The following is a 12,543-nucleotide window of genomic DNA, read 5'->3' as shown; positions in this document are numbered from 1 at the left end:
CACTATATATGGGGGCACTCTCTATATGACTATATATGGGGGCACTCTCTATATGACACTATATATGGGGGCGCTCTCTATATGACTATATATGGGGGCACTCTCTATATGACATTATATATGGGGGGCACTCTCTATATGACACTATATATGGGGCACTCTCTATATGACACTATATATGGGGGCACTCTCTATATGACTATATATGGGGGCACTCTCTATATGACATTATATATGGGGGCACTCTCTATATGACACTATATATATGGGGGGCACTCTCTATATGACATTATAGATATATATATATGGGAGCTCTCTCTATATGACATTATATATATGGGGGCACTCTCTATATGACACTATATATGGGGGCACTCTCTATATGACTATATATGGGGGCACTCTCTATATGACACTATATATGGGGGCGCTCTCTATATGACTATATATGGGGGCACTCTCTATATGACATTATATATGGGGGGCACTCTCTATATGACACTATATATGGGGCACTCTCTATATGACACTATATATGGGGGCACTCTCTATATGACTATATATGGGGGCACTCTCTATATGACATTATATATGGGGGCACTCTCTATATGACACTATATATATGGGGGGGCACTCTCTATATGACATTATATATATATATATATATATGGGAGCTCTCTCTATATGACATTATATATGGGTGCACTCTCTTATGGATGAATAAAAATACTCCCTAATAATGACCTTCGGACTGTGCGGGTACTACAACCCTAAGCATGCCCACCACATGACCCCGCAGAGAGAAGGGCATTCTGCCCACACGTAAGATGGCTCCGGCGGCCCTGATTGGCCGTAGAGCGCGGCCGCCGGTGTCGGGCAGGTGTCGCTTTGCGGCTGTCGTTGCGGCAGATTTCATCATGCAGTGAGGTGTGTGATGCTCGTACTGATCCCTCCCCGCCCTGCTGTCTCTGCGACATCTGCCCGGCTCCCTGTGTCAGCTCACCCGGCACACCCCGAGCTCCAGCCCGGATCCCCAGAGTGTCCCCTCACCCGGCGCCCCCCGGAGCCCGCCCCGCCATGGAGCTGAATGTGGAGGAGACGCTGGCGCCCCTCAGGCTGGCGGTGAAAGAGCAGGTGAGGACGGGAAGAGGGTCCAGGCTGCCCCCTACTGGAGGGGGAGATGGGAGAGGATAGGGGGGGTGCCCCCTACTGGAGGGGGAGATGGGAGAGGATAGGGGAGGCTGCCCCCTACTGGAGGGGGGAGATGGGAGAGGATAGGGGAGGCTGCCCCCTACTGGAGGGGGAGATGGGAGAGGATAGGGGAGGCTGCCCCCTACTGGAAGGGGAGATGGGAGAGGATAGGGGGGGCTGCCCCTACTGGAGGGGGAGATGGGAGAGGATAGGGGAGGCTGCCCCTACTGGAGGGGGAGATGGGGAGAGGATAGGGGAGGCTGCCCCCTACTGGAGGGGGAGATGGGAGAGGATAGGGGAGGCTGCCCCCTACTGGAAGGGGAGATGGGAGAGGATAGGGGGGGCTGCCCCTACTGGAGGGGGAGATGGGAGAGGATAGGGGAGGCTGCCCCCCTACTGGAGGGGGAGATGGGAGAGGATAGGGGAGGCTGCCCCCTACTGGAGGGGGAGATGGGGAGAGGATAGGGGAGGCTGCCCCCTACTGGAGGGGGAGATGGGAGAGGATAGGGGGGGCTGCCCCCTACTGGAGGGGGAGATGGGAGAGGATAGGGGGGGCTGCCCCCCTACTGGAGGGGGAGATGGGAGAGGATAGGGGGGGCTGCCCCCTACTGGAGGGGGGAGATGGGAGAGGATAGGGGGGGCTGCCCCCCTACTGGAGGGGGAGATGGGAGAGGATAGGGGGGGCTGCCCCCTACTGGAGGGGGGAGATGGGAGAGGATAGGGGGGGCTGCCCAATACTGGAGGGGGAGATGGGAGAGGATAGGGGAGGCTGCCCCCTACTGGAGGGGGAGATGGGAGAGGATAGGGGGGGCTGCCCCCCTACTGGAGGGGGAGATGGGAGAGGATAGGGGGGGGCTGCCCCCTACTGGAGGGGGAGATGGGGAGAGGATAGGGGGGGCTGCCCCCTACTGGAGGGGGAGATGGGAGAGGATAGGGGGAGCTGCCCCCTACTGGAGGGGGAGATGGGAGAGGATAGGGGGGGCTGCCCCCTACTGGAGGGGGAGATGGGAGAGGATAGGGGGGGGCTGCCCCCTACTGGAGGGGGAGATGGGAGAGGATAGGGGGGGCTGCCCCCTACTGGAGGGGGAGATGGGAGAGGATAGGCGGGGGCTGCCCCCTACTGGAGGGGGGAGATGGGAGAGGATAGGGGGGGGCTGCCCCTACTGGAGGGGGAGATGGGAGAGGATAGGGGGGGGCTGCCCCCTACTGGAGGGGGGAGATGGGAGAGGATAGGGGGGAGGCTGCCCCCTACTGGAGGGGGGAGATGGAGAGGATAGGGGGGGCTGCCCCCTACTGGAGGGGGAGATGGGAGAGGATAGGGGGGGGCTGCCCCCTACTGGAGGGGGAGATGGGAGAGGATAGGGGGGGCTGCCCCCCTACTGGAGGGGGAGATGGGAGAGGATAGGGGGGGCTGCCCCCTACTGGAGGGGGAGATGGGAGAGGATAGGGGGGGGCTGCCCCCCTACTGGAGGGGGAGATGGGAGAGGATAGGGGGGGCTGCCCCCTACTGGAGATGGGAGAGGATAGGGGGGGCTGCCCAATACTGGAGGGGGAGATGGGAGAGGATAGGGGGCTGCCCCCTACTGGAGGGGGAGATGGGAGAGGATAGGGGGGGGCTGCCCCCTACTGGAGGGGGAGATGGGAGAGGATAGGGGGGGCTGCCCCCTACTGGAGGGGGAGATGGGAGAGGATAGGGGAGGCTGCCCCCTACTGGAGGGGGAGATGGGAGAGGATAGGGGGGGGCTGCCCCCCCTACTGGAGGGGGTGAGATGGGAGGAGGGATAGGGGGGGGCTGCCCCCTACTGGACGGGGAGATGGGAGAGGATAGGGGGGGAGGCTGCCCCCTACTGGAGGGGGAGATGGGAGAGGATAGGGGGGGGCTGCCCCCTACTGGAGGGGGAGATGGGAGAGGATAGGGGAGGCTGCCCCTCTACTGGAGGGGGAGATGGGAGAGGATAGGGGGGGCTGCCCCCCTACTGGAGGGGGAGATGGGAGAGGATAGGGGGAGGCTGCCCCCTACTGGAGGGGGAGATGGGAGAGGATAGGGGGGGCTGCCCCCTACTGGAAGGGGAGATGGGAGAGGATAGGGGAGGCTGCCCCCTACTGGAGGGGGAGATGGGAGAGGATAGGGGAGGCTGCCCCCTACTGGAGGGGGGAGATGGGAGAGGATAGGGGGGGGGCTGCCCCCTACTGGAGATGGGAGAGGATAGGGGGGGCTGCCCAATACTGGAGGGGGAGATGGGAGAGGATATGGGGGGACCCCATTATAAAGGGCCCCCCCACATAAATTACACCTTATTAGATCCCATTATAAAGGGCCCCCCCACATAAATTACACCTTATTATATCTCATTATAAAGACCCCCCCCCCCCCCCCCCCCCCCCCCCCGGATAGATTACACAGGACTGGATCCCATTATAAAGGGTACCCTCGGATAGATTACACAGGACTGGATCCCATTATAAAGGGTACCCTCGGATAGATTACACAGGACTGGATCCCATTATAAAGGGTACCCCCCGGATAGATTACACCAGACTGGATCCCATTATAAAGGGTACCCCCGGATAGATTACACCAGACTGGATCCCATTATAAAAGGTACCCCCGGATAGATTACACAGGACTGGATCCCATTATAAAGGGTACCCCCGGATAGATTACACAGGACTGGATCCCATTATAAAGGGTACCCTCGGATAGATTACACCAGACTGGATCCCATTATAAAGGGTACCCCCGGATAGATTACACCAGACTGGATCCCATTATAAAAGGTACCCCCGGATAGATTACACCAGACTGGATCCATTTTAAAGGGTACCCCCGGATAGATTACACAGGACTGGATCCCATTATAAAGGGTACCCTCGGATAGATTACACCAGACTGGATCCCATTATAAAGGGTACCCCCGTATAGATTACACAGGACTGGATCCCATTATAAAGGGTACCCTCGGATAGATTACACAGGACTGGATCTCGTTGCGGCCAGGCATCGCATTTCGTGTTCCGGGCATCATCTTCCTGTGAATCCAGGAGTTCCCCTTTAAACATTGCGGCGTCAGAGAAGATGCAGACACACCTGCCTGGTCCGAGCCCAGTGCTACCAGGTGATGGCGCCACTTATCTGTAGGTTGTGGTGTGTATGTCCCTTGGGTGAGGGTGTACGGCGGCATCTGTGTCACATGATGTAATGTAGCTCTGCTGTGCAGGGGGCAGTATGGGGTGGCGCTCCTATACCTGCCCCTCCTGGTGCCCTCAGCCTCCGGAGCAGACAGCGGGAGCAATCATCCATTGTATCCGGATGGGGGATTACTTAGGGGTCAGCATGGAGGGGGGGGTCATATATATATATACACACACACACGGGAATGGAAACGGGGTATATATGAGGGGACCCCTTTAGTGATCAATAAAAATTTGTGTTGTAATGGACCCCACAAATGAGCATTTGGAATATACCATATACATTACAGTGGTGGGTAGGTGTCTGATTGCTGGCATATACCATAATTTACTGGTATGTGGTCATCTGACTTCTGGGATATACCATAACTTTGTGATTGTGGGGTCTAATCGCTAGGATGTACCATAACATACAAATCGTGGGGGTTTGACAGCTGGAATATACCATTACTTACTAATCATGGGGGTCTGATTGCTGGGATGTACCATAACATAATAATTGTGAAGGGCTGATCGCTAGGATGTACCATCATGTACTGATCGTGGGAACCTGGGGGGAGATTTATCAAAACCTGTGCAGAGGAAAAGTTGCCTAGTTGCCCATAGCAACCAATCAGATCCTTTCTTATATTTTTGACAAGGCCTCTGCAAAATGAAAGAAGCGATCTGATTGGTTGCTATGGGCAACACAGCAACTTTTCCTCTGCACAGGTTTTGATAAATCTCCCCCCTGGTCCCTGGAATATACCACAACATACTTATAGTGGGGGGTCTTCTTGCTGGAGAGTACCATAACATTTTAATCATGGGGGTCTGATGGCAGGGACGTACCATAACTTGATAATTATGGGGATCTGATTGCTGGGATGTATCATAAGATACTAATTGTGGGGGTTTGATTGCTGGAATATACCATAACATACTTATCATGGGGGTCTGATTGCTGGAGAGTACCATATACTAATTGTGGGGGACTGTGCACTGGAATATACCATAACATACTAATTGTGGGGGTCTGATTGCTGGGACATACCATACCATAACATGATAATCATGGGGGTCTGATCGCTGGGATGTACCATAAGATACTAATTGTGGGATTCTGATCGCTGGAATGTACCATATACTAATCATGCGGGACTGTGCACTGGAATGTACCATATACTAATCATGCGGGACTGTGCACTGGAATGTACCATATACTAATCATGCGGGACTGTGCACTGGAATGTACCATATACTAATCATGCGGGACTGTGCACTGGAATATACCATAACCTACTAAATCGTGGGGTTCTGACTGCTGGAACGTACCATAACATGCTTATCGTGTAGGTCTGATCGCTGGGACATACCATAACATGCTAATCGTAGGAGTCTGACTGCTGGAATGTACCATATCATGCCAATCTTGGGGGTCTAATCCATGGGGATCTGATTGCTAGGATATACCACAACCTACTAATCGTTGGGGGTCTGATAGGTGGGATGTACCATAACATACTAGTGGTGGGGGTCTGACTCCTGGTAGCCCCTCCCACCCCTAAATCCATGCTGCCCGTCATGCTGTACACAGGTGCAGATACTCAGACGGACCTTTTCGCCATCACATTTGATGCATTCTACCATTATTCCGTTCAGAAGGAAACTGTTTAGTGTGAACAGGACCTTAGTGTAGGATCCCAGGTCACCACCCTTACTGTATATTACCCTATAGATCACGGTTTCCCAACCTGGGTGCCTCCAGCTGTTGCAAAACTATAACTCCCAATAAGCCCGGACAGCCGAAGGCTGTTCGGGCTTGTTGGAGTTATAGTTTTGCAACAGCTGGAGGCACCCTGGTTGGGAAACACTGCTATAGCTCATATTGAGCGCACTATAAGGATAGTCTTAAAGGGGTTATCCAGGGAAAAACTTTTTTTATTATAAATATATATATATATAAAAGCTCTCTCTCTCTCTACTGGCTCCATAAAGTTAAACAGAATTGTAAATTACTTCTATTAAAAAAATCTTAATCCTTTCAGTACTTATGAGCTGCTGAAGTTGAGTTGTTCTTTTCTGTCTATGTCCTCTCTGATGACACGTGTCTCGGGAACTGTCCAGAGTAGAAGCAAATCCCCATAGCAAACCTCTTCTACTCTGTGCAGTTCCCGAGACAAGCAGAGATGTCAGCAGAGAGCACTGTTGCCAGATAGAAAAGAACTCAACTTCAGCAGCTGATAAGTACTGGAAGGATTAAGATTTTTTTTAATAGAAGTAATTTACAAATCTATTTAACTTTCTGGAGCCAGTTGAAATATAAAAAAATAATTTTTTTCCCCCTGGATAACCCCTTTTTAATGTAAGAAGCTTCAGGGCAGCGTCACCCAACCTGCTTCTCTTTAGCAGTTGCCGAAATACAGGGCCCCTGTTTCAGCTGTCTGGGCATGCTGGGAGTTGTAGTTTTGCAACAGCTGGGATTGCTGTTTAGGGCTTCCCTCTGTCCTGGTATGTATAAGGCATAGTGGGGGATTGTATATGATCTCCACATATGTTTCTGTGTGGATCCCCTCCGCCCCCCCAGATTGAGGATAAGTCACCAAACCCCCCCCCCCCCAGCTCCTCCTTCTGCCACGTTTTGCTTCAGTCTGCCCTGAAGAAGAGAAGAAAGAAATATTCTCTGAGGAGAGAAACCCGAAGCCGCAACGTCTGATGCAAGAGCTCGTCCTCCGCCGCTGTTCTAAGCAGCATTTTCCAAACGGGGTGCCTCCAGCTGTTGCAAAACTACAACTCCCAGCATGCCCGGACAGCCGTTGGCTGTCCGGGCATGCTGGGAGTTGTAGTTTTGCAACAGCTGGAAACACTACCTTACAAGACACTGGATACAAGTGTATCCAGAATGTCATCATCATCATCATCATAATCATTAAGAGTTTTATTCTTTGCAATGAAACTTAACATAATTTAATAATGATTATGAAAATAATAAAAAGATTTATATTCTTATTATTCATAATAGTAATAATAATGTTGTTAATAATAATAGTAATAATAATGTTGTTAATAATAATAGTAATAATAATGTTGTTAATAATAATAGTAATAATAATGTTGCTAATAATAATAGAAATAATAATGATGTTAATAATAATAGTAATAATAATGTTGCTAATAATAATAATGTTGTTAATAATAATAGTAATAATAATGTTGTTATAATAATAATAGTAATCATGTTGTTAATAATAATAGTAATAATAATGTTGTTAATAATAATAGAAATAATAATGTTGTTAATAATAATAGTAATAATAATGTTGTTAATAATAATAGTAATAATAATGTTGTTAATAATAATAGTAATAATAATGTTGTTAATAATAATAGTAATAATAATGTTGTTAATAATAATAGTAATAATAATGTTGTTAATAATAATAGTAATAATAATGTTGCTAATAATAATAATAGTAATAATAATGTTGTTAATAATAATAGTAATAATAATGTTGTTAATAATAATAGTAATAATAATGTTGTTAATAATAATAGTAATAATAATGTTGTTAATAATAATAGTAATAATAATGTTGTTAATAATAATAGTAATAATAATGTTGTTAATAATAATAGTAATAATAATGTTGTTAATAATAATAGTAATAATAATGTTGCTAATAATAATAATAGTAATAATAATGTTGTTAATAATAATAGTAATAATAATGTTGTTAATAATAATAGTAATAATAATGTTGTTAATAATAATAATAATAATAATAATAGTAATCATGTTGTTAATAATAGTAATAATAATGTTGTTAATAATAATAGTAAAAATAATGTTGTTAATAATAATAATGTTGTTGTTAATAATAATAATAATAATAATAGTAATAATGTTAATAATAATAGTAATAATAATGTTGTTAATAATAATAATAATGGTAATAATAATAGTTAAAATAATGTTAATAATGTTGTTAATAATAATAGTAATAATAATGTTTTTGTTAAAATTACTAATATTAACAACATTACCATTATTATTACTATTATGAATAAGAATATTATCATCATTATTAAATTATATAAATACATGTTTATAATAAATAATAAAAAAATATTACAACAGTTGCAGAAGCACAGGCCAAAGACTTGCAAATAAAAACAATAATAATATTTGCAAATCTTTGATCCCTAACCTGTGCTTCTGCAACTGTTACCAAACTACAACTTCCCTGACAGCTAGAGAGCCACAGGTGGGCATGCTGGGACTTGTAGTTTTGCATCAGCTGGGGTGCCCCAGATTGGTCAGGTCAGGCTGGGAGATGTAGTTTATCACCATTGGGAGAAGATGTAGTTCTGCAACAGAAAAGAGCCACAGGTGGGTTAGGGCATGCTGGGACTTGTAGTTCTGCAACAGCTGGAGGTACACCTGCTGGGGAATGCAGCACTATGGGGTATATTGTCAGTGTATGATGGGGCCACACACCAGTATGATGGGGCCACACACCACACTACATGATTTCCCTTCATTGCCCGGACTCGGGGATCAGGGTCTTTATCTGTAATAACAGGGGATTAGGAGGTTAACCCATTAGTGTCAGTATAAGCATCTACCGCGCCGCCATTCCTGAGCTCTACACTTGGGGTCGGTCACCTAGGTCAGTGTTTTCAAACAACCAACGGCTGTCCGGGCATGCTGGGAATTGTAGTTTTGCAACAGCTGGAGGTACACTGTTTTAAAAAAACACTGACCCTGTAGGATGCCTCTCTACGTACAAGCTGAGCCAGAAAGCAGCAACATTACATTGTGTCTGGTATTGAAGTGAATGGAGCCGAGCGCAATTACCAGGCACAACCTGTGGATAGAGGAGGCGCTGTCTCTGTCTCGCGCCCCGTCTCGCGCAGCAGCCACATTTAATTCTGTTCTCTGACTAAATCTTCTTTTCTCGCTCCTCTTTTGCAGGGTGACCTTGTCAGGAAGCTGAAGGAGGAGAAGGTTCCTCAGGTGGATGTGGACCGGGCAGTGGCAGAACTGAAGGCCAGAAAAAGAACCCTGGAGGCCAAGGTGAGAGTTACATTGTGTCCATAGGAAATGGCGCCACACCTGTCCTCCAGGTTGTGTGTAGTATTGCAGCTGAGACCCATTCACTTCAGTGGAGCAGAGTCTTGTCTATAGTATGGATGCTGGACAACCACTTTGATCCGTGACTCCAGCTTAAAGGGGTACTCCGATGGAAAACAATATATATATATATATATATATATATATATATATATATATATATATATATATATATATTTTTTTTTTTTTTTTATCAACTGGTGCCAGAAAGCTATACAGATTTGTAAATGACAACTTATAAAAAAAAAATCTTAATCTTTCCAGTACTTATCAGCTGCTGCATGCTCCACAGGAAGTTGTGTAGTTCTTTCCAGTCTGACCACAGTGCTCTCTGCTGACATCTCTGTACGGAGCAGAAACAAATCCCCATAGCAAATCCATCCTGCTCTGGACAGTTACTGAGACAGACAGAGGTGTCAGCAGAGAGCACTGTGGTCAGACAGAAAAGAAATTAAAAGCGAAAAGAACTTCCTGTGGAGCATACAGCAGCTGATAAGTCCTGGAAAGATTAAGATTTTTGTATAGATGTAATTTACAAATCTATAGAAAAATATAAGTGGAAGTGCAGCTCACAAAAAAATAGTCGAGGTATAAATGGATAGTTCTTACACCGCAAAGTACAATGAAATAATAATATATAGGGGTCCCATTCACCTCTAGACGAATACCAGAAAGACTGATACATGACGATAATATATATACAATAAAATAAAGATTGGAACTCTGCTTCAGATTTAAGATGAAAACTAATTGTTTTTATTCATAGATATTAATATAAAATACCGCTAATAAAGTATCTTGAACATGACGATCACAATATGTAACAATAACTCCTTACACAGGGCCCTTGTGTGGAGAAAAAGTAGCAATGATTTTAAAAAAGATATAAAATAATGTGATTCCGCAGAAGAGTCTTGGATCCAGTGATCCAGCATAAAGGTGATGCAGTTAAGCAGGTTAAACATGTATCCAAGTCCTCATTTATATAAATCTGTGCAGCATATATTTACCGGTTTATAGTAATAGACGTTCCGAGCTTTGGAGCTGTGGTTCCTGATCGTCCTATAGAGGCTGATATGCGTTGGCGTGCGCACCGGCGGCTGGTCCACTAGCCGGACACGGAGGTAGATGATCAAACTCCGATGGTGAAAACCGACCTCGTGGAGGTAGAAGACTACTGAGGAAAGGGTCAATATTCAGTACCCTGAAACGCGTCTAGAGTTATTTTTACCGCAACATCACCGCTATTAACTTGTTACCGCAGTCCAGCAAAGGATTTCTGCTATCTATCCAGCCGCTCATGTTGAGCCACCACCGCTCTCACCAATCCAGCTGCCAGCATTTTGTTACCACCGCTCTCACCAATCCAGCTGCCAGCATTTGGTTACCACCGCTCTCACCAATCCAGCTGCCAGCATTTGGTTACCACCGCTCTCACCAATCCAGCTGCCAGCATTTGGTTACCACCGCTCTCACCAATCCAGCTGCCAGCATTTGGTTACCACCGCTCTCACCAATCCAGCTGCCAGCATTTGGTTACCACCGCTCTCACCAATCCAGCTGCCAGCATTTGGTTACCACCGCTCTCACCAATCCAGCTGCCAGCATTTGGTTACCACCGCTCTCACCAACAGCATTCACCGCATTCACCGGGCTGACATCCAGCGCTGCAGAGCTGACGTCGCACACCGAGAATTCCTCCACGAGGTCGGTTTTCACCATCGGAGTTTGATCATCTACCTCCGTGTCCGGCTAGTGGACCAGCCGCCGGTGCGCACACCAACGCATATCAGCCTCTATAGGACGATCAGGAACCACAGCTCCAAAGCTCGGCACGTCTATTACTATAAACCGGTAAATATATGCTGCACAGATTTATATAAATGAGGACTTGGATACATGTTTAACCTGCTTAACTGCATCACCTTTATGCTGGATCACTGGATCCAAGACTCTTCTGCGGAATCACATTATTTTATATATTTTTTTAAATCGTTGCTACTTTTTTCTCCACACAAGGGCCCTGTGTAAGGAGTTATTGTTACATATTGTGATCGTCATGTTCAAGATACTTTATTAGCGGTATTTTATATTAATATCTATGAATAAAAACAATTAGTTTTCATCATAAATCTGAAGCAGAGTTCCAATCTTTATTTTATTGTATATATATTATCGTCATGTATCAGTCTTTCTGGTATTAGTCTAGAGGTGAATGGGACCCCTATATATTATTTAATTTACAAATCTGTTTAACCTTCTGCCACCAGTTGATTAAAAAAAAATGTGTTTTCCGCTGGACTACCCCTTTAAAGGAGAACTATAGCCTAAATTAACTTAACCACAGGATAGAGGGGATCTCAGGAACGGGATCTAGCTCTTGGTAAAGAGCGCGTGCGGTAGACGGCACATGCTCCATTCATACCTAGGGGAGCGCCGAAGAGACCAAAGTACAGCACTCGGGCATCATTGGTGCTCCCACAGAAATGATTGGCGTGCGTGCCGTCTACCTACTCTAAAAAAAAATGCCCTTAGAATAAGAAAACAAACTTAAAAGTCTAATCAGTTACCGCAGCCTAATTAGATGCCCAGGTGCAGTGATGAGACTCCACCTCCCTCTCTCTGCAAAGCCAGAGGGTTCATGGGAAATGTAGGCAGCATTAGGAAATCATTTCAGTGATGGAATTACAACCAGTATGGCTGAAATCTCCATGCCGGCCACATTAGCTAAAACAGGTAAGCACAAGGTATGCACAAGAACCTCAACATTATTCTGTAATAGACTACGCTGCACTATATGGGCAAAAATTAAATTCTAAGTACTTCTTTAATTTGGGATTTGGGTTTAGGAAGTGTAGAATAATTCTGTACATATTATCTGGAGCTGCATATTAAAGGTAAATTGTCAGCAAAGTCACCCACACTGACCCATGGCTGGTAGAGCGGGTGATTAAAATAATGCCTACCATGCCCTGATCGGTCCCTGCGTTTGCTTGTTATTTTTTTTTTTTTTTTTAATATGCTAATGAGGCACAAGTGGCAAGGAC

At 46.2% G+C, this 12,543-nt stretch overlaps 1 protein-coding gene across 2 annotated transcripts in view; it reads left to right on the top strand.

The window, feature by feature from the left end:
• Positions 1–871: 871 nt before the first annotated feature.
• GARS1 (glycyl-tRNA synthetase 1) overlaps positions 872–12,543 on the top strand; it is a 48,311-nt gene continuing 36,639 nt past the window's right edge. The window contains exons 1-2 of one of the 2 annotated variants that reach the window (XM_056518869.1): positions 872–1,134; positions 9,338–9,439. In XM_056518869.1, the coding sequence (XP_056374844.1) occupies positions 1,078–1,134; positions 9,338–9,439 (159 nt within the window). In that variant the 5' untranslated portion in view covers positions 872–1,077. Of the gene's footprint in view, positions 1,135–4,486; positions 4,520–9,337; positions 9,440–12,543 lie in introns of those variants that run through there. The other variant, XM_056518867.1, reaches the window with a different exon arrangement.

The sequence above is a fragment of the Hyla sarda genome, chromosome 5 (assembly GCF_029499605.1).
Source record: "Hyla sarda isolate aHylSar1 chromosome 5, aHylSar1.hap1, whole genome shotgun sequence".
NCBI lineage: Eukaryota > Metazoa > Chordata > Amphibia > Anura > Hylidae > Hyla > Hyla sarda.
This window is presented reverse-complemented; position numbering and strand designations above follow the sequence as displayed.